At 36.2% G+C, this 19156-nt stretch overlaps 3 protein-coding genes across 3 annotated transcripts; all 3 read left to right on the top strand.

Moving 5' to 3' along the window:
- The first annotated feature begins 1129 nt into the window (after nucleotides 1-1129).
- On the top strand, nucleotides 1130-5785 carry LOC120575805 (aspartate--tRNA ligase, chloroplastic/mitochondrial). The gene is made up of 9 exons (XM_039832730.1): nucleotides 1130-1210; nucleotides 1304-1530; nucleotides 2652-3206; nucleotides 3686-3797; nucleotides 3906-3977; nucleotides 4541-4632; nucleotides 4783-4909; nucleotides 5212-5334; nucleotides 5564-5785. The coding sequence occupies exons 1-9, from the start codon at nucleotides 1130-1132 to the stop codon at nucleotides 5783-5785; spliced, it is 1611 nt and encodes a 536-aa protein (XP_039688664.1).
- On the top strand, nucleotides 5617-7192 carry LOC112420841 (aspartate--tRNA ligase, chloroplastic/mitochondrial-like). Its single transcript, XM_024780579.2, has 7 exons — nucleotides 5617-5747; nucleotides 5821-6008; nucleotides 6083-6154; nucleotides 6263-6361; nucleotides 6457-6537; nucleotides 6661-6718; nucleotides 7002-7192. Exons 2-7 carry the CDS (start codon nucleotides 5856-5858, stop codon nucleotides 7166-7168), a joined length of 630 nt encoding a protein of 209 aa, XP_024636347.2. The 5' UTR covers nucleotides 5617-5747; nucleotides 5821-5855; the 3' UTR covers nucleotides 7169-7192.
- Nucleotides 7193-14261: 7069 nt separating this feature from the next.
- LOC11444696 (aspartate--tRNA ligase, chloroplastic/mitochondrial) lies at nucleotides 14262-18388 on the top strand (the record flags this gene model as incomplete). Its single annotated transcript, XM_024780578.2, has 13 exons — nucleotides 14262-14674; nucleotides 15154-15265; nucleotides 15372-15443; nucleotides 15559-15650; nucleotides 15828-15954; nucleotides 16271-16393; nucleotides 16693-16876; nucleotides 16972-17156; nucleotides 17253-17324; nucleotides 17433-17531; nucleotides 17628-17708; nucleotides 17832-17889; nucleotides 18082-18388. Coding segments are annotated over 13 exons (1800 nt in total), but the record flags the coding sequence as incomplete, so codon positions are not given.
- Between the last annotated feature and the right edge of the window lie 768 nt (nucleotides 18389-19156).

Raw genomic sequence — 19156 nt, 5'->3', positions numbered from 1 at the left:
AGACTCAAGTACCGGAAACTATGGTGGAGAAAACTCAGTTTGAGGTGGAACTTCCAAATGAAGAAGAAGAAGATGTAGAAGATGAAGCTTCGACATCGGATACAAGTGGAACTCAACCGGTAGTGGATCCTAAGTACCTATTGGCTAGAGATAGAGAAAGAAGGACCATTACGGCTCCTAAGAGATTCGGTTATGCGGACTTGGTGTGTTTTGCTCTAAATGCGGCGGAAGATGTGCAAGACTCGGAGCCTAGAAACTTCAAGGAGGCATTTGAGAGCAAAGAGAGCAAATATTGGTTGAAGGCGGTGAATGAAGAAATGGATTCATTGGAAAGGAACCAAACTTGGAAACTTGTGAAGCTACCTAATCACCAAAGGGTAGTTGGATGCAAGTGGATCTTCAAGAAAAAGGATGGCATTCCGGGTGTTGAAGGTCCAAGGTATAAAGCAAGACTTGTGGCAAAGGGTTTCACTCAAGTGGAGGGGATCGACTACAACGAGATCTTTTCACCGGTGGTGAAACATTGTTCCATAAGGATACTTATGGCTATTGTGAATCAATTCAATCTTGAGTTGGAACAAATGGATGTGAAGACCGCTTTCTTACATGGTGACCTTGAAGAGACAATCTACATGGAGCAACCGGAAGGTTTTGTGGAGGACAAGTCTAAGGTGTGTCTTTTGAAGAAATCTTTGTATGGGTTGAAGCAAAGCCCTAGGCAATGGTATCGTCGGTTTGATGAGTTTCTTTTAAAGACCGGTTTTGTGAGAAGCGGATATGATTCTTGTGTGTACATGTTGAAGAAGAATGAGAAAGTCATTCTCTATCTTCTTTTATATGTGGATGATATCTTGATGGCAAGCTCTAGCAAGGATGAGATTATGAAGCTCAAGGAGAGGTTAAATGGTGAATTTGAGATGAAGGATCTTGGTCCGGCAAAGAGAGTTCTTGGGATTGATATCGTGAGGAATCGTGACAAAGGCGAACTTTTCTTATCTCAACTTCGTTATTTGAAGAAGGTGGTGGAGCGTTTTAGAATGTCAAACTCTAAAACCGTGAGCACTCCTTGGGTCACCACACAAAGTTGTCCATACAACAATGTCCTCAATCCGAGGATGAGAAGCAATTGATGGAAGGTACTCCCTATGCAAGTGGGGTTGGAAGCATCATGTATGGAATGGTTTGTAGTAGGCCGGACTTGGCTTATGCGGTTAGCATTGTGAGTCGGTTTATGGCAAATCCGGGAATTGTGCATTGACAAGCTTTGAAGTGGGTTTTGAGGTATTTGAATGGGTCGTTGAAGGGCGGTTTGAAGTACACAAGGGCAGCTCAAGATGAAGACGCTTTGGAGGGGTATGTTGATGCGGATTATGCGGGCAACGTGGACACTAGAAAATCCTTGTCGGGTTTTGTGTTTACTCTTTATGGCACGACAATTAGTTGGAAGGCAAATCAACAATCCGTGGTGGCATTATCTACAACTCAAGCGGAGTACATTGCACTTGTTGAAGGTGTGAAGGAGGCCATATGGTTAAAAGGGATGATTGGTGAGTTAGGAATTACTCAAGAATGTGTGAAGATACATTGTGATAGTCAAAGTGCCATTCACTTGGCAAATCATCAAGTGTATCATGAAAGGACAAAGCACATTGACATTCGTCTGCACTTTGTTAGAGACATGATTGAATCAAAAGAGATTGTGGTTGAGAAAGTGGCATCGGAGGAGAATCCGGCGGATGTGTTCACCAAGTCATTACCTCGATCAAGATTCAAGCATTGCTTGGACTTGATCAAGTTTGTCGAAGAGTAATTCCCTTTTGGAGAGAGCAGCAAGGTGGTTGATGGTTAAATTGGCATCACCACCAAATTAGAAGTCAAGGTGGAGAAATGTTGAAATTGGCTTCAAATTTGTGGTCTGGAAGAACAGAGAAATCGTGACACGATTTTGGAATCGTGACACGATTGGAGGTGCCGTGAGCCAAGTTTGCTGGATGCAAAATCGTGGCAAGATCTTGGGAAATCGTGACACGATTCAGAAACTTGCTGGTTAAGTATCACTGATAAGGACTGGTCAACCTGGGAACCGTTGCAGATCGTGACATGATCTAGGGAAATCGTGGCACGATTTCTTCAGGGGAAGACTAGTATATATTGTGTTCTTGTGCTTTTTTGAAGACAACCTTAAGAGAGCTTAAGAGAGAAATCTTGGAGATCAAAGAGGGGAGCCTATGGGGTGTTTGCCTTTGATGAGAGAGTTTCTTAGGTTGGGAAAAACATTGTAATCACCTTGGGATTGTGGGTTCATAGTGTGAGAGTGGGAAAATACCAAAGGGTAGTTCTAGGGTTTGTTCATGTGTAAAGCTTGATAAGCTAGAGTCTTGTAACCTTTTGTAACACTTCACATATTGGATTGGAGAGCTGCTCTCTCCCCCAGATTAGGCCATATTGGCTGAACTGGGTCAACAATCTTGCTCGGTGTTTTGTTCTTTCCTTTTACCGTTTATCTTGTTTATGCTTGTTAGCTCTTTGTGTGGTTTTGCTATACACTAGCTTAGGGCTGTTTGTTGTTGTTTGCTTGGAAGCCATTTGTTCTCATTGATTATCACTATCACTTGCTCCACACATCATTGGTTTATTTCATTGGTGTGAAGGTTCGCTTGTAGAACCGGATTCACAACATCTTTGATGTCCATTCGGCGATACCCATCCCTTGGCAAAACCAAAATACCACTCCCTTATTATAAAAAGCTTAAACCCAAAACCAAGAAAGCAATCACTTTCAAAAAGCCTAAACCCCTCCAATGGATTTCAAGGACTCACCATTGCGGTGAATTATCTTCGAACGATGTCGGCAAAACCGTTCGTCTTTGTGGTTGGGTTGCACTTCACAGACGCCACGGTGAAGTCGCCTTTCTCATTCTTAGAGACCACACCGGCATTATTCAGGTTACAACACATCTAAATGAATTTCCAGTCGCACATTCTGCTAACAATAACCTAAGACGCGAGTATGTGGTTACCATTCAAGGTGTTGTTAGGTCTTGTCCAACCCAATCAATCAACAACAAGATGAAAACCGGCTTCATCGAGGTTGCTGCAAATGAGGTTCAAGAGTTGAATTCTAGGAATGCAAATGTACCAATTTTTTCTAAAGAGTTGAATTCTGATGATGCAGAAGATTCTCTTAAAGAGGAAATCCGTTTGAGGTAATAGCCTTAGTTCTATGAATGTAAAGTTACCATTTTTTCACTGGTAAGACCAGCATTCTGTCATGGTTTTTCATGTGGTATCTTTTGTTGAAGGCATGTACTTGCTTTCTAAGGTATCCATATCTAGGTGAAAGCTGTGATGATTTTTTATTTTTGAATAGTCTTGAAGCTTGAAATCAAGTTTGGAAGTGGTTAATTCCTTGCTTTCTAAGGTGTCCATATCTCGTGCTTGAGTGTGGAATTTAATATAAGTTGCTCTATAACTTTTGGTTTTTTTTTTTACCAAATGATTGATTTTAGTATTAATTCCTTGTCTGGTTGTAAAATTATGATATTTTATGAAGTTTAATGATGCGGTTGAATATGCTGCTGACAAATGTTTGATTGTGGTTGATGTTTTCATTTGTCTTACCTCCAATTGTAAATTATTGACAAGATGAGATGAGAGATTTATTGCTTAAAATTACAAATTTTAGGTATCGATGTCTTGATCTAAGGAAGCAACAAATGAATTCTAACATATTGCTGCGGCATAATGTGGTTAAACTCATACGAAGATATCTAGAAGACATACATGGTTTTGCCGAGGTACTATCCAGTAGGTTCATCATTTGAATTTTTTAGTCTGCACGTCGTACTTTAGTTGTTGGTATTTGGTATGCTGTGTCGATCTTTACCTTTTTGTTCGTAAGGTAGATTGAAACTCCGATACTGTCAAGATCCACACTAAAAGGTGCCCGGGAATTTTTAGTTCCATCAAGAATCCAGGTATTTAGATTTTTTCACCTATTGCATGAGATTGTTCTTTCATTATAGTTGTCTACCATTTTATAAGTCATTCTTTCTCTTGGTTTAGTACGGATTGTAGTTAAAATAGAGCAAATAAGTCATCGAACTTTAAAAATATTGGTCTCGTCAGAAGTTCAGCCAGACAATTAGATTTATCTTTTGCTTAATCAGATCAATTAATTGTTTTTCCAAACACTAAATTAGATATTGCAACATTGAATTTATAGTAATTGATAGGATTTATGATCCCACCTTCAAAAGATATTTACTAATATTATCTATACCTCAATGGCATTAATGTAGAATGTGTGCAGATTTACCTTGTGCGTATGCACAGAAAGGATCGTCTTTTTATATTTATCTGTTGTGTTTTGACTATGTAGAACTGATTGCAAAAATTGTAGTATTTTCCCATAAGTAAGTTGTTTGTATTGTGCAACTGATTTTTTGCTAAGATGAAAAGCAATATGAATGTTTTATCTATTTTCTAAGAGATGTAATTTATTTTACGTTTTGTTGATTCTGTCACATGAATTATGAAGCGAGGAACATTCTATGCCTTGCCACAAAGCCCTCAGATATATAACCAAATGCTAATGGTAGCTGGTTTTGATAAATATTATCAAGTAGCAAGGTATAATATTCTTTTTTTTTTTTAATTATTAATTTGAGTTTATTTGTATCTTGGCTTATGTTATGGAGAACTTGTAGAAACTCTTCCCTTTTTCCCATACAAAAAGCATTTATGTTATACAGAATGTTTGCTTTTATAAGCATTTTGTAGATGTTTTCGAGATGAAGATTTAAGAGCTGTTCATGATAGACAACCTGAGTTCACACAACTAGATATGGAAATGGCTTTTACTCCTTTAGAGGATATTTTGTCTCTTAATGAAGAGTTGATCAGAAAGGTTAGTTTATGCCATCTATAATCATATTCGTTTTATCCACAAATTTGAATTATTGGAAACATATATTAAATAAAATTTAGAATGGAGGAATAAGGTATCAGCAGATGATAATTTCTTTTGGTGATTTGATATTTGCAGTCTTACTTATTTCAGGAAAAGATATATGTTGAAATTGGAAGGTGGAAATGATAGTAGATTTTTCTTGATATAGATTTTTTGTGGACGTGGTTTTACATAAAGAAAACCATAAAAATTGAATCAAATAATATTGTGGCAAATTTTGAAGTTGATTTTTATTGCAGGTTTTTCTTGAAATTAAGGGCGTGGAATTACCAAACCCTTTTCCCAGGCTTACATATGCTGAAGCAATGAATAGATATGGTTCGGACCATCCAGATACCAGATTTGATCTAGAATTAAAGAATGTAATGGTCTTTATTTCACCTCCTCCATAGCACTTTTGTGGTTTGTAGTATATGGTAGTTTCTATGATGCTCTCGTATAATTTCATGTCTTTCTCATTTAATAGAGTTTATGGCAATCCTGTGTTAAATCACTGTTTTTTTTTTGCTTTGTGCGGGTGGCAAACTCTACCTAAGAGTTTACCTAGATTTGCTTCATCTTGCTGAGATATAACTTTTTCATTGGCTGCAGGTATCTGACATTTTCTCAAGGTCTTCCTTTAAGATTTTCTCTGATTCCTTGGCGTGTGGTGGAGTTATTAAAGTATTGTGTGTACCCTATGATGCAAAAAAGTGCTATTATATAAGTGGTATTTACAATGAAGCATACAAATCTGGTGCAAAGGGTTTACTTGTTCTCAAGATCAAGAAGAATGGTAAATTAGCAATTCCCTATCAATACTCAATTTTATGATTCCTGTGTTTTTTGTGTAATCCTTTGATTTTTAGGGGACATCGAGGGATTTTCTGACTTAGTATCAAGTATGGATCATGCAACTACAGAGAAATTGTTAAGGCGATGCTTTGCGAGACAAAGTGATCTGATTTTATTTCAAGCTGGTCACCATGCATCTGTAAATAAAACTCTAGGTCATCTTAGAGTTTATGTGGGACATGAATTAGGTTTGATCGACCATGTAAGTTGGTATCTGTTTTTTAAATGAATTTATTTTCTATCTTTCTCCATTATTTATTTTTGTTTGAATTTTAGGCCAGACATTCAATTTTGTGGATTACCGACTTTCCAATGTTTGAGTGGAATGATTCAAAGAAGAGGCTTGAGGTCAGTTTTGATTTTAATAACATCCAAAAATGTAATTCTTAATAAATAAGTTATCTGGTTACATTTTTTATTTTTCTTTTCATTATTCTTAATTATGGGATTGTGCAGGCTTTTCATCATCCTTTCACTGCACCAAATCCTGAAGACATGAACAACCTTGCATCGGCTCGTGCATTGGCTTATGACATGGTTTACAATGAGGTGAAGGTGATTGAGATTTATTTCTAATTTCTTTCCTTTCCCTTTAACTTGCGAGCCTTACAGTTTGCGACTGATACACGATATATTATACTTTATGTCAGATTGGTGGGGGGAGTTTGAGAATTTATAAACGCGACATACAACAAAAGGTTTTTGAGACTCTAGGCATCTCAATGGAGCAGGCAAGTACATCCGACTCCATTCCTTATATTTTGGAAATAGGGTAGAATGCTTATATTTATAATGCCTTCAATGCATGTCTGGCTTCGACTGATCAGAATTATGCATTATAATTTCTTTTTCAGGCTGAAGCGAAGTATGGATATCTTCTTGAAGCTCTTGACATGGGGGCTCCGCCACATGGTAAATCTTCTAAAATGGTTTATAGCCCCATTCCTCCCTTGTCGATATCTAACGTTTCATTGCTCTGTTGTCTCATTTCACACATCAGTTTTAAGTTTAGAAATAATATAATATTACTTTCCATTCCCACTAAACTGTAAACATTTCAATAAATACATATAACATTTATCAAGTTCAAATTTAATCGGCGTATCTTTATTTGAACACAGGCGCACCGATTGTATCTCAATATGTTTAATAGCAGTTGATTTTATCGATAATTGTTATTATATATCAAATGCAGGAGGCATAGCTTTTGGTCTGGACAGATTGGTTATGATGCTAGCTGGTGCTAATTCAATCAGGGATGTCATTGCTTTCCCAAAAACAACAACTGCACAGTGTGCCCTCACGAGATCGCCTTCCGAGGTGGATCCCCAACAGCTGAGAGATCTTTCAATCACTGCATAGATAGGCATTTAACTCTTCATAGTTATATTGCTTATACCCATTTTTGTACTCTGGTAAAGAATAATTTATACATATTTAAATAAATCAATGTGTATTTTTAGGAGAGTACCATCTAGACCTACATTTCCATGTTGTTTATCACAATTTTTTCGGGCCTAAGAAAATCATGTTGATTTTATTTAAGTCCTGACTTGATTACAAATTTTATTTTTTTGGTTACATGAGAAAAGGGAAAGCAAAAACAGAAAGAAAACTAATGACCACGGGAATAACTAACACCCATATTGTCTGCCATAAGAAGCAAGCGAAGCTCAGCTGGAGGATCAAGAATAGTCAGGAGTTCACTAGTACACCATATTCCAAGCTTTGCTAAAAAGTCAGCACACATATTTCCCTCCCTGAGAGTGTGACAAAGTAGAAAAGCCCAAGCTTCATCCATGTACTTTCTTATAGTAGCCGTCTCAATCTCGTAGTGATGAGTGAAGACATCTGCATGATGTACCAGACATGATCCGAGTTTGCTTAAGGAATCCCAAATCCACCATATCATATGATTTAACACCATATCCCTTTTTCTCTTCTTTTTCTTATTCATAGGATATATAATCTCTTGCAATATGATGGTGTTGTCTTTAGTACTTCTTCCCGGAATGAAGCTACTCTAAAGAGTCGAGATAGTACTTCTTCCCGGAGTGAAGCTACTCTAAAGAGTCGAGATAATATCATTTAGATATGGCCTTAGACGAGTGACCAACACCTTAGAAATGATTTTATAGGTCACGTTACACAAGCTAATAGGTCGAAACTGCCTCTTGGATGATCTCCTTTAGGAATCAAAACCAAATGAGTGTCTCTTGTGGCAACATCGAATGTTCCTGTCTCAAGCTTTCCTAACAAAATGACAAAGATCATCTCCAACTTCCTTCCAAAACATTTTGAAGAAGATGGGTTGGTAGCTGGTTTTGAAAGTGCTCACAAGCATCGTCGGATAAGTGGGTTCTACAAAGACCATGAGATCCCACCCTCACTTCATCGTCTCTACTAAGTAGATCTTTAAAGTAATCCCTCCGTCCCACAATAATTGAGCCATTTGTAAAAAAAAATGTCCCAAAATAACTGAGTCATTTCACTTTTCAATAAAATATTAATTACTTTTTTCCCTTTATAACTCTAATTAATATTACTTTCACAACTTCCAATTCAATATATTTCACTTTGCATTTATGATAGTGGAGAATGCACCAATACTTAACAAGAGCACTTAAAACCATATTTCTTTCTCCTTCATTTATACATTTGTCTTAATATGTGTGAAATAAAAAAATGGCTTAGCTAATTCGGGACGGAGGGAGTACTTGACAATTTCATCTTTCAAAATATTAGCATTTGTACACCAAATACCAGACGAGAGGTTTAAACTACGAACCTTATTCCTCTTTCTTCAAAAGATCGTTTGAGTGCGAAAGAAAGAAGTATTTCTGCTACCAAGCTTGATCCACTTCTCTTTAGATTTTTGGACCAGAAAGTTTTTTTATGAAATAAAATCTGTTCATATTCATGTAAAAGCTTACCATGCAAAACCATTAAACTAGTTGAGTCAATGTTCGCCAACATGCGCTGGATCCTTGAGTTTAGCCTGATAGCCTCTAATTCCCGCTTACGTAGAGATTTAACCACATTGTCTTTATCACGATTCCAAGCCTGTTTCACCAAAGAAGGGTAATCAACATGTGTGCACCAAGCTACTTGAAAGCGAAAAGGTCGTTCCATGGGGGAAGGAGTGGGATGACTGCAATGAAGAAGGAGATGATTGTGATCAGATTGACTTCTTACTAAATGCTCTACTGTGGCCTCTGAGAATTGAATTCTCCATCTTAAATCACAAATTTCTTTGTCAAGTCTTCGAGAGACCATTTGGCCATTTCTGCGTCTTGCCTGAATAGTCGTGATACAATTTTGTTTATTACTCACTGGAGGAGCAAGTGGAGAAAAAAAATGGAAGTCTAAGAGCACCATGAGAATTTAACTCTATAAAGGGATATGTTTATTTGTGGCTTGTTTTAAGAGTTTTTATATCTCTGTGACTTTTGAATTTAAATCATTTTTAATAAGTGTGTTCTTTAATGAATATGCCATCAATTCATCAAAGGGTGTTTGCATGCAGGAAATGTTTCATTCCTTCATTGAGTTCTTTTGCAGAGTAGTTTCTTCTTATCACAAGGCATGGGTATGTTTATAAAAAGAATCACTTTTTGTGCAGGTTGAAAGCCGAACTTTTCTACATCCAAAATCATTTTCTTTTTTCTTTTGTGTGCAAAGAGAATGAAGAAAACTATTATATTATGTAATTATACTCTGTAACTTACCATTTCCTCACAAGAAAAATAAAACTTACTCTTATCAATGGATTTTGAATGTTTCATGAAGGAGATTTCAATATTACACCTTATGTATCCACTTACTATTATCAATGGGTTCGAGATTAAGGGTGCGTTTGTTTTGGTTTTCTTAAGAAAAAAAATATATTTTCCTGATTATGACCATGTATGTTTTTATTATTTAAAATTTTAAGCCCTCTAAAAAAATAGTATAAGTGATTAATAAATTTTTTTTTTTAAACAGCTTATATTATTATCACCAACTTATACGAGAAGTACAAATAGGCGAAGGCACTAAAACGCCAAAAAGAAAAATACTATGTTGTGGATAACATTTCTGAGACTAACAGCAAAGCACAAAACAGCCAAACCAGAAGAAAAAAAACCAAAACAGTCCTCTATAACAGAAAAATCTGCAGCCTAACAGCACAATTCCAGACTCAAAATAAAAGCCAAAAAAAACTGCTGACACCAGCAACCTAAGATGCCAAAAGTCCCGGACACCTCTAAAACTACCCCAACTATCTCAATAGGCATTCCTTGGGGTTCCAACACCACTCGTAATAGAGGCAGGGAGGACTTTTAAGTCTAGTAACCGCCCAATTCCACCAAAGCACCTTAATGTCATCAACAATTTCATCACGATCTTTCACAAGATTATTAAAAATCCTATCATTTCTTGCTTTCCAAATCGTCCATAATACCGCATGCCAAATCAACCAATACCCTTTACAAAGCTTTTTCTTCCCAATCTCCCCACTCCAACATTCAAAATGTTGAAACATAGTTTAAGGTGTAATAAAATTAATCTCCAACCAAACACACACCTTCGCCCACACTTTGAAGGTCAAATGGCAATGTAGGAAAAGATGTGCCGCCGTTTCTCCCTCTTGGTCACAAAAAACACACCTCACCGTAGACTCTGGTGGGAGAATTCGCCTTCTAAAGAGATTATCTTTGGTAGGAATACGGTTCAGGAGCTATTGCCAAGAGAAAACCACCACTTTTGTTGTGAATCTGATCAAAAATCACACCAATAACAACTTGATGTGTGGAGCAAGGGATAATCAAGCAACCAAACAAAGTGTATGGAATAATTAAATACAAGCCAAAAAGTAGAAAACAACGGCGAGAAGAACACAAAGAACAGAAGAACACAAAAGAATTTGTTGACCCAGTTCGGTCCAAATTGACCTAGTCTGGGGAGAGAGCAGCCCTCCAATCCACTATATGATGAGTACCGTTACAAAGAGAAATCAATGGGTTACAAGAATAAGTCTCCCGCCTAATTCTACCCAAAGTCCCAATCTCTTCCCGTAACCAAGAGACTCCAATGCTAATAGTGTTTCCCAAGGTGAATCAACCCACAAACTCTAGTGTTTGTTCCGAAGAGACAAACTCTATACAAACCCTAGTTTTGTTGTTGCCTTTCTAAACCCTTGTTTCAACCCCCTCTATCTCAAAGTTTGTTTTGATACAAGGTCTATATTTATAGTAAAAGTCTTGCTTAAAATCTGTAACAAATCTGCTTTAAATTTGTAACAAATCTGCACCCAAAAATATGTTTCTGTTTTTCCCCGCGAGCGCACCATCGTGCCACGATGCGACCCCATCGTACCACGATTTTTCCAGTACCTTGCCTCAAAACTGAAACCTCCAATCGTGCCACGATTCCCAACAATCGTGCCACGATTCTGCAGAAAAATCTGATTTTAAGTTAACTCTCACAACTTTGAATATCAATTTTCAAAGAGTACCAAAATTGGTTGAATGTTAAATACAATTTGCAAGACTGCATGAACTATAGCAAAGCCTATTATTGCTGAACAAATTCCAAAGTACAAAGTTGATTCTGTTGAATTTGAAGAACATAACTTGGGCTCTGCCACCAACTTTTCAAGGTATTTATAACAATCAGCAAAAATATCATAAAATAAGTGTACACTTTAGGCCAATATATGCTAACTGTGTTTTTTTTTTTTAATGTTAACCTCCGATTCTTAGGGGAAGCGGATCCTAGTATTCTGGAGTTCGTTCGTTCGGTAAGTAAATTTTGGCTACGAGTTGTTCCACCAAGAAAGTGAACCCATGTTCTATTTAACAATCTTTTGAGATGCTAATTGTGTTGATCTAAATATATATGGCTGCAGGAATCAAAGTGTATAGCGCTGATGAAAAGGAATTGATTATGCAACTATCAATGAACTCAATTATAAAGAAATGGTCATATTTAGTGGACCAAACAATAGCAAAATTTAGCTAACTTCATCCTATTTAATGTTGTTATTTTTAAAATGCCGTACCTTGAACTTTCATCCATGCACCTTTTTATCAACAGAAAATGCAACTGTTTTGAAGGCTCTTTATACTTTAAATGATAGAATTCTGCTCTTCACCCAGCACAAAACACTCGCGCCCTGCAGCCGTGCCCAAAATACCCATATGTGAGTTAAGTCACGCATCGTGAGTTAAATCACGCAAGTGTTATCTCCAGCGTGAGTTAACTCACGCAATTTGCAAACTTGAGAAAACTTGAAATATGAAGCATGAACAACAACCCACTTCACTTATGTTTTATTGCCTTTAATTAAATTTGTTATTATTAGCTAACAGCAAAATACTATTCATTCCACTCCACTTCACTTCATTTTATCCAAGTCAATACAATTCATTAATATTGTCCATCTAAACCAACTCATTCATCATCAATTGTTTGACCTCTTCTTTTTCTTGTCCTTCTTCTTCTTCATTTTATCATTTTGATTAAGAATCGGAGGAAGAAAGAGAAAGTTGTGGATGAATTGTTGGAGATATTGAAGGTGAGAGCAGAGAGGAATGCAAAAAATGGTGGTCTTGTGAGGAGGGAAAATAATGGGTTGGGAGATGAAGATGATGTTGATGAGGAAGAGCAAGAGAGAGAAAAGGGCACTTGATAGTGATAGTCCTAAACAAGAATCTGAGATTGAAGATGATTGCAAGCAAGGATCAGAGGAAGAAGAGAAAATCAAGTGATTATCATAATAGTTGTAATAATATTATTGAAGACTTGTTTCTAAGGATGAAACAACAATATGCAGCATGCAGTGTATGTGAATTTGATTCAACAAAAAATGAATATTGAAAGATGGTTTATGAAATACAGGGAAAAACAGGGGAAGAAGCTATAGCTGCGTGACTATGCAAAAATAAAACCTGCGTGACTTAACTCACGCGGCGTGAGTTAAGTAGCGCAGCATTACTTAAATAGTGCATGGGTATTTTGGGCACGGCTGCAAGGCGCGAGTGTTTTGTGCTGGGTGAAGAGCAGAATTCTAAATGATATGCAAGTATTTGCTTCTCCGAGCATAACAATGAGGCCTTTTTGGTTCCTAGTTTTCCTTGTTTCGCCATTATTTATGTTTCTCTCATGGAAAAGGACATATTAGCACCACATGGAATCACATATCTTTTTTATTCTTTGTTTACAACCACATGTTGATTTTGGATTAAAAATATCTCGAGCCAGTCGACTTTCGAGCCGAGTCAAACTCAGATGAATTCGATTTAACTCGACTTGACTCATTTTCAACCCTAGTATCTTCTTACTAAAAATGCACACATGAAGGACTTTATAGTAGGTTCATATACAGCTAAATAGAAGTTCGGTTATATTTGTATGTCAAGTTATAGTCCCACGACAAGATGCCATTCTTGCTCCAAGTGTAAAATAGGGAAATCTGTGTGACATCCTTGTAAAATAGTCACCGACAAGTGTACCATTGGCACTTTATATGTTGTTGTCAAAGGTTTTTGAACAAAGTTGGAAGTTCTTATCATTATTACTCACTGCATTATAACAAAAAAATGTTTGGAAAATGCTGTAAATATATATACAAGAATATGTTTGAGATTCCAACTACACTTAATTGTGCTGGAGTTTTTTTATTTTCCTTTTATTTTTATGTTCGTGCAGCAGTTAACTACCGTTGGAAGCTTTAGATGGCAATTAACTTCCGTTGGGTCAATTATGTAATTTTGCGATATGAAAGAGCAATTTTAAAGTGAGAAAGACAATTTTCAAATGTGAGCCATCTATGAAACACGGATGCTGACAAGGACACCGAACACAACACGGAAACTGACACAGAAAATAATTTGAAAAAATCACATAACTCAATGTAACTAAAAGTAGGTTTTGTGTTGTATCGGTGTCGGACACGCCTAATCCGAGAAGTGTCCGTGCTTCATAGCCGCCGTTTCTCTCCCTGCGTATAAACCTAAACCTAGTTATACAACCCACAACATTTCGAAAATTCGAATATCACTGTCTCATGCGAAAGACATAGCTACCTTATAGCAGTTCGGTTCTGGTGGATTCCATTTTTCAGCTGTCTGCATACAGGTACGTAGTGATTCTTTGGATTTACCAAATTCTTCCTCTTATGGTTTGCATGCATGTAAGGTTCATCATTTCCTACCAAACCGATATTGTGTCTGTTTTTCAATGAATTTATAATTTTTCAATTCTTGTTTTCTCGAATATTTATTGATTTTGTTACCCTTTCTTAGTAAAGAAGAAGAAGAATATGTGGTCTCTATTCCTTAAAGCATTATCTTTGATCTCCATTCGGCGAAGCCCATCCCTTCGCAAAACCAAAATACCACTCCCTTATTATGAAAAGCTTAAACCCAAAACCAAGAAAGCAATCACTTTCAAAAAGCCTAAACCCCTCAACCAATCCCTCCAATGGATTTCAAGGACTCATCATTGCGGCGAATTATCTTCCAACGATGTCGGTAAAACCGTTCGTCTTTGTGGTTGGGCTGAACTTCACAGAAGCCTCGGTGGAGTCGCCTTTCTCATTCTTAGAGACCAGACCGGCATTATTCAGGTTAAGACACGTCTAGATGAATTTCCAGTCGCACATTCTGCTAACAAAAACCTAAGACGCGAGTATGTGGCTGCCATTCAAGGCGTTGTTAGGTCTCGTTCAACTCAATCAATCAACTACGAGATGAAAACCGGCTTCATCGAGGTTGCTGCAAATGAGGTTCAAGAGTTGAATTCTAGGAATGCAAAGTTAACACTTATTCCTGAATTGAATTCTGATGATGCAGAAGGTTCTCCTAATGAGGAAATCCGTTTGAGGTAATAGCCTTAGTTCTATGAATGTAAAGTTACCATTTTTTCACTGGTAAGACCAGCATTCTGTCATGGTTTTTCATGTGCTATCTTTTGTTGAAGGCATGTACTTGCTTTCTAAGGTATCCATATCTAGGTGAAAGCTGTGATGATTTTTTATTTTTGAATAGTCTTGAAGCTTGAAATCAAGTTTGGAAGTGGTTAATTCCTTGCTTTCTAAGGTGTCCATATCTCGTGCTTGAGTGTGGAATTTAATATAAGTTGCTCTATAACTTTTGGTTTTTTTTTTTACCAAATGATTGATTTTAGTATTAATTCCTTGTCTGGTTGTAAAATTATGATATTTTATGAAGTTTAATGATGCGGTTGAATATGCTGCTGACAAATGTTTGATTGCGGTTGATGTTTTCATTTGTCTTACCTCCAATTGTAAACTATTGACAAGATGAGATGAGAGATTTATTGCTTAAAATTACAAATTTTAGGTATCGATGTCTTGATCTAAGGAAGCAACAAATGAATTCTAACATATTGCTGCGCCATAATGTGGTTAAACTCATACGAAGATATCTAGAAGACATACATGGTTTTGTCGAGGTACTATCTAGTAGGTTCATCATTTGAATTTTAGTCTGCACGTCGTACTTTGGTTGTTGGTATTTGGTATGCTGTGTCGATCTTTACCTTTTTGTTCATAAGGTAGGTTGAAACTCCGATACTGTCAAGATCCACACCAGAAGGTGCCCGGGAATATTTAGTTCCATCAAGAATCCAGGTATTTAGATCTTTACCTTTTTGCTAAGATGAAAAGCAATATGAATGTTTTATCTATTTTCTAAGAGATGTAATTTATTTTACGCTTTGTTGATTCTGTCACATGAATTATGAAGCGAGGAACATTCTATGCCTTGCCACAAAGCCCTCAGATATATAAGCAAATGCTAATGGTAGCTGGTTTTGATAAATATTATCAAGTAGCAAGGTATAATTCATTTTTTTTAATTATTAATTTGAGTTTATTTGTATCTTGGCTTATGTTATGGAGAACTTGTAAAAACTCTTCCCTTTTCCCACACAAAAAGCATTTATGTTATACAGAATGCTTGCTTTTATAAGCTAAACCAAAATTACATTAAAAAGATTGTGATGCCTTTTGTAGATGTTTTCGAGATGAAGATTTAAGAGCTGTTCATGATAGACAACCTGAGTTCACACAACTAGATATGGAAATGGCTTTTACTCCTTTAGAGGATATTTTGTCTCTTAATGAAGAGTTGATCAGAAAGGTTAGTTTATGCCATCTGTAATAATATTAGTTTTATCCACAAATTTGAATTATTGGAAACATATATTAAATGAATAGATATGATGAACTTCTTTTGGTGATTTGAAATATCAAATGATACTATTAAAGATTTAGAAGCAGGTATTGATATTTGCAGTCTCACTTATTTCAGGAAAAGATATAAGTTGAAATGGGAAGGGGTTGATGTCTGTATATTTAGTTTGATATAGATCTTCTGTGGACATGGTTTTACATAAAGAAAACCATAAAAATCGAATCATGCATGTATATTATGGCTAATTTTGCTAATTTTGTAGGTTTTTCTTGAAATTAAGGGCGTGGAATTACCAAACCCTTTCCCCAGGCTTACATATGCTGAAGCAATGAATAGATATGGTTCGGACCATCCAGATACCAGATTTGATCTAGAATTAAAAGATGTAAGGATCTTTATTACACCTCCTCCATAGTACTTTTGTGGTTTGTAGCATATGGTAGTTTCTATGATCCTCTCGTATAATTTCATGTCTTTCTCATTTGATATAGCTTACGGTAATCCTGTGTTGAATCACTGTTTGTGTTTCAGTTTTTATTCGTGTAAACCAGGTATCCTCCGTGCGCAACTTGCGGAGACTAATCCCTTGAGCCTTGTAGGATCCAAATTGGCGGCAAACTCTACCTAAGAGTTTACCTAGATTTGCTTCATCTTGCTGAGATATAACTTTTTCATTGGCTTCAGGTATCTGACATTTTCTCAGGGACTTCCTTCAAGATTTTCTCTGATTCCTTGGAGTGTGGTGGAGTTATTAAAGTATTGTGTGTACCTTCTGGTGCAACGAAGGACTCATATATACTTGATATTTACAACGAAGCAGAAAAATATGGTGCAAAGGGTTTAACTACTCTTTGGATCACGAAGAATGGTAAATTAGTAATTCCCTATCAATACTCAATTTTATCATATTTTGAAACATGTTTGTTATATTCCTTTGTTTATTGTGTAATCCTTTGATTTTAGGTATTGGGGGATTTTCTTCTTTAGTATCAAGTATGGATTCTGCAACTATAGAGGAATTGTTAAGGCGATGCTCCGCGGGACCAAGTGATCTGATTTTATTTCATGCTGGTCATCATGCATCTGTAAATAAAACTCTAGGTCATCTTAGAGTTTATGTGGCACATAAATTAGGTTTGATCGACCATGTAAGTTGGCATCTGCTTTTTAAATGAAATTTTTTTCGATCTTTCTCCATTATTTATTTCACTTATGTTATCTAGTTATTTTTGTTTGAATTTTAGGCCAAACATTCAATTTTGTGGATTACCGACTTTCCAATGTTTAAGTGGGATGATTCGAAGCAGAGGCTTGAGGTCAGTTTTGCTTTTAATAACATCCAAAAATGTAATTCTTAATAAATAAGTTATCTAGTTACATTTTTTATTTTTCTTTTCATTATTCTTAATTATGGGATTGTGCAGGCTTTTCATCATCCTTTCACTGCACCAAATCCGGAAGACATGAACAACCTTGCATCGGCTCGTGCATTGGCTTATGACATGGTTTACAACGGGGTGGAGGTGATTGAGATTTATTTCTAATTTCTTTCCTCTCCCTTTAACTTGCGAGCCTTACAATTTTGTGACTGATACGCAATATATTATACTTTATGTCAGATTGGTAGGGGGAGTTTGAGAATCTATAAACGCGGCATACAACAGAAGGTTTTTGAGACTTTAGGCATCTCAATGGAGCAGGCTAGTACATCCGACTCCATTCCTTATATTTTGGAAATAGGGTAGAATGCTTATATTTATAATGCCTTCAACACATGTCTGGCTTCGACTGATCTGAATTATGCATTATAATTTCTTTTTCAGGCTGAAGCGAAGTTTGGATATCTTCTTGAAGCTCTTGATATGGGGGCTCCGCCACATGGTAAGTCTTCTAAAATGGTTTATAGCCCCATTCCTCCCTTTGTCGATAAACTGAATTATCTTATTAGAGTAGCATTTGTCTGTGCACAACCATATTTTCATTTGAAATATAACCGGTGTATCTTCATTTGAACACTACTATAAAATCACAGTTGATTTTATCGATGATTGTTATTATATATATCAAATACAGGAGGCATAGCTTTTGGTTTGGACAGATTGGTTATGTTGCTAGCTGGTGCTAATTCAATCAGGGATGTCATTGCTTTCCCAAAAACAACAACTGCACAGTGTGCCCTCACGAGATCGCCTTCCAAGGTGGATCCCCAACAGCTGAGAGATCTTTCAATCACTACACAGACATTTAACTCTTGATAGTTTTGTTGCTTATACCATTTTTGTACTTTGTTAAAGAATAATTTATGTACATTTAAATAAATCAATGTGTATTTTTAGGAGCGGTACCATGTAAACCTACATTTCCATGTTGTTTATCACATTTTTTTTCTCTGTTAAAGAATTACTCAAGTTCTGTTGAAGAGTTGTTTATTCTTATCCATTGTTCGGCAACAATGACCATCCAAGATGGTATCAACACACTTCGACTAGCAGCTTCCTTTATGGCAAGCATATTCATTGTCGGAAAATGTTGAGTATTGCTTACCATGTTATATTTTTAGAAAGAAAAAAACCAAGTGGACGTCCCAGGTCACATGTCTTCATTTCTACGAGTTTTAGAGGTTAGGAAAGAATACTAACTTACCCCACAACAATGCAATGCAGGATTGTCAAGACATGTTGAATCAAGAAGGGCATCTTATGAATGTCATTCAAATTCAAAGCTCGACTTAAATTATGGGCAATCGACTACGTTTAAAGACTATACTTGACAATTAGAGGTCATGATTAAAATGACGAAACTAGTGGATCAAAAAATCAAGGCAATTTTCTCGAGTTGTTAAAACTCTTAGCATCTTACAATAATGAAGTTGCAAAATTTGTGTTGGAAAATCCTCCAGATAATTGCAAGTATACTTCACATCAAATTCAAAAAGAGTTTTTACAAATTCTGTATAGTAGGGTGAAAAGGCATATTCATGAGAAAATTGGTGAGTCAAAAAGCAATAAATGACTCTTGTGTTAAGATTTGTGGATAAAATTGGTTTAATACAAGAGTTTTTTTTTTTTTTTTTGTGGCACATGTTAACCTTGATGTTTCTACAAGAGGCGAATGATATGGATCACAAATCACAGTACTCTTTAAGAAT

Source organism: Medicago truncatula, chromosome 4 (genome assembly GCF_003473485.1).
Source record: "Medicago truncatula cultivar Jemalong A17 chromosome 4, MtrunA17r5.0-ANR, whole genome shotgun sequence".
NCBI lineage: Eukaryota > Viridiplantae > Streptophyta > Magnoliopsida > Fabales > Fabaceae > Medicago > Medicago truncatula.
The sequence above is the reverse complement of the archived record's forward strand: the minus strand, read 5'-3'. Positions and strand labels throughout refer to the sequence as shown.

What these genes read in the sequence shown, in the direction of transcription:
- LOC120575805 (XM_039832730.1), top strand. Translation starts at nt 1,130, where the DNA reads ATGGAAGGTACTCCCTATGCAAGTGGGGTTGGAAGCATCATGTATGGA. An exon ending in ATGAAGAGTTGATCAGAAAG is followed by an intron (nt 4,910 to 5,211) that starts GTTAGTTTATGC and finishes TTTTTATTGCAG; the next exon opens with GTTTTTCTTGAAATTAAGGG. An exon ending in TTGATCTAGAATTAAAGAAT is followed by an intron (nt 5,335 to 5,563) that starts GTAATGGTCTTT and finishes CATTGGCTGCAG; the next exon opens with GTATCTGACATTTTCTCAAG.
- LOC112420841 (XM_024780579.2), top strand. Translation starts at nt 5,856, where the DNA reads ATGGATCATGCAACTACAGAGAAATTGTTAAGGCGATGCTTTGCGAGA. An exon ending in TGGTTTACAATGAGGTGAAG is followed by an intron (nt 6,362 to 6,456) that starts GTGATTGAGATT and finishes ACTTTATGTCAG; the next exon opens with ATTGGTGGGGGGAGTTTGAG. An exon ending in TAGGCATCTCAATGGAGCAG is followed by an intron (nt 6,538 to 6,660) that starts GCAAGTACATCC and finishes TTTCTTTTTCAG; the next exon opens with GCTGAAGCGAAGTATGGATA.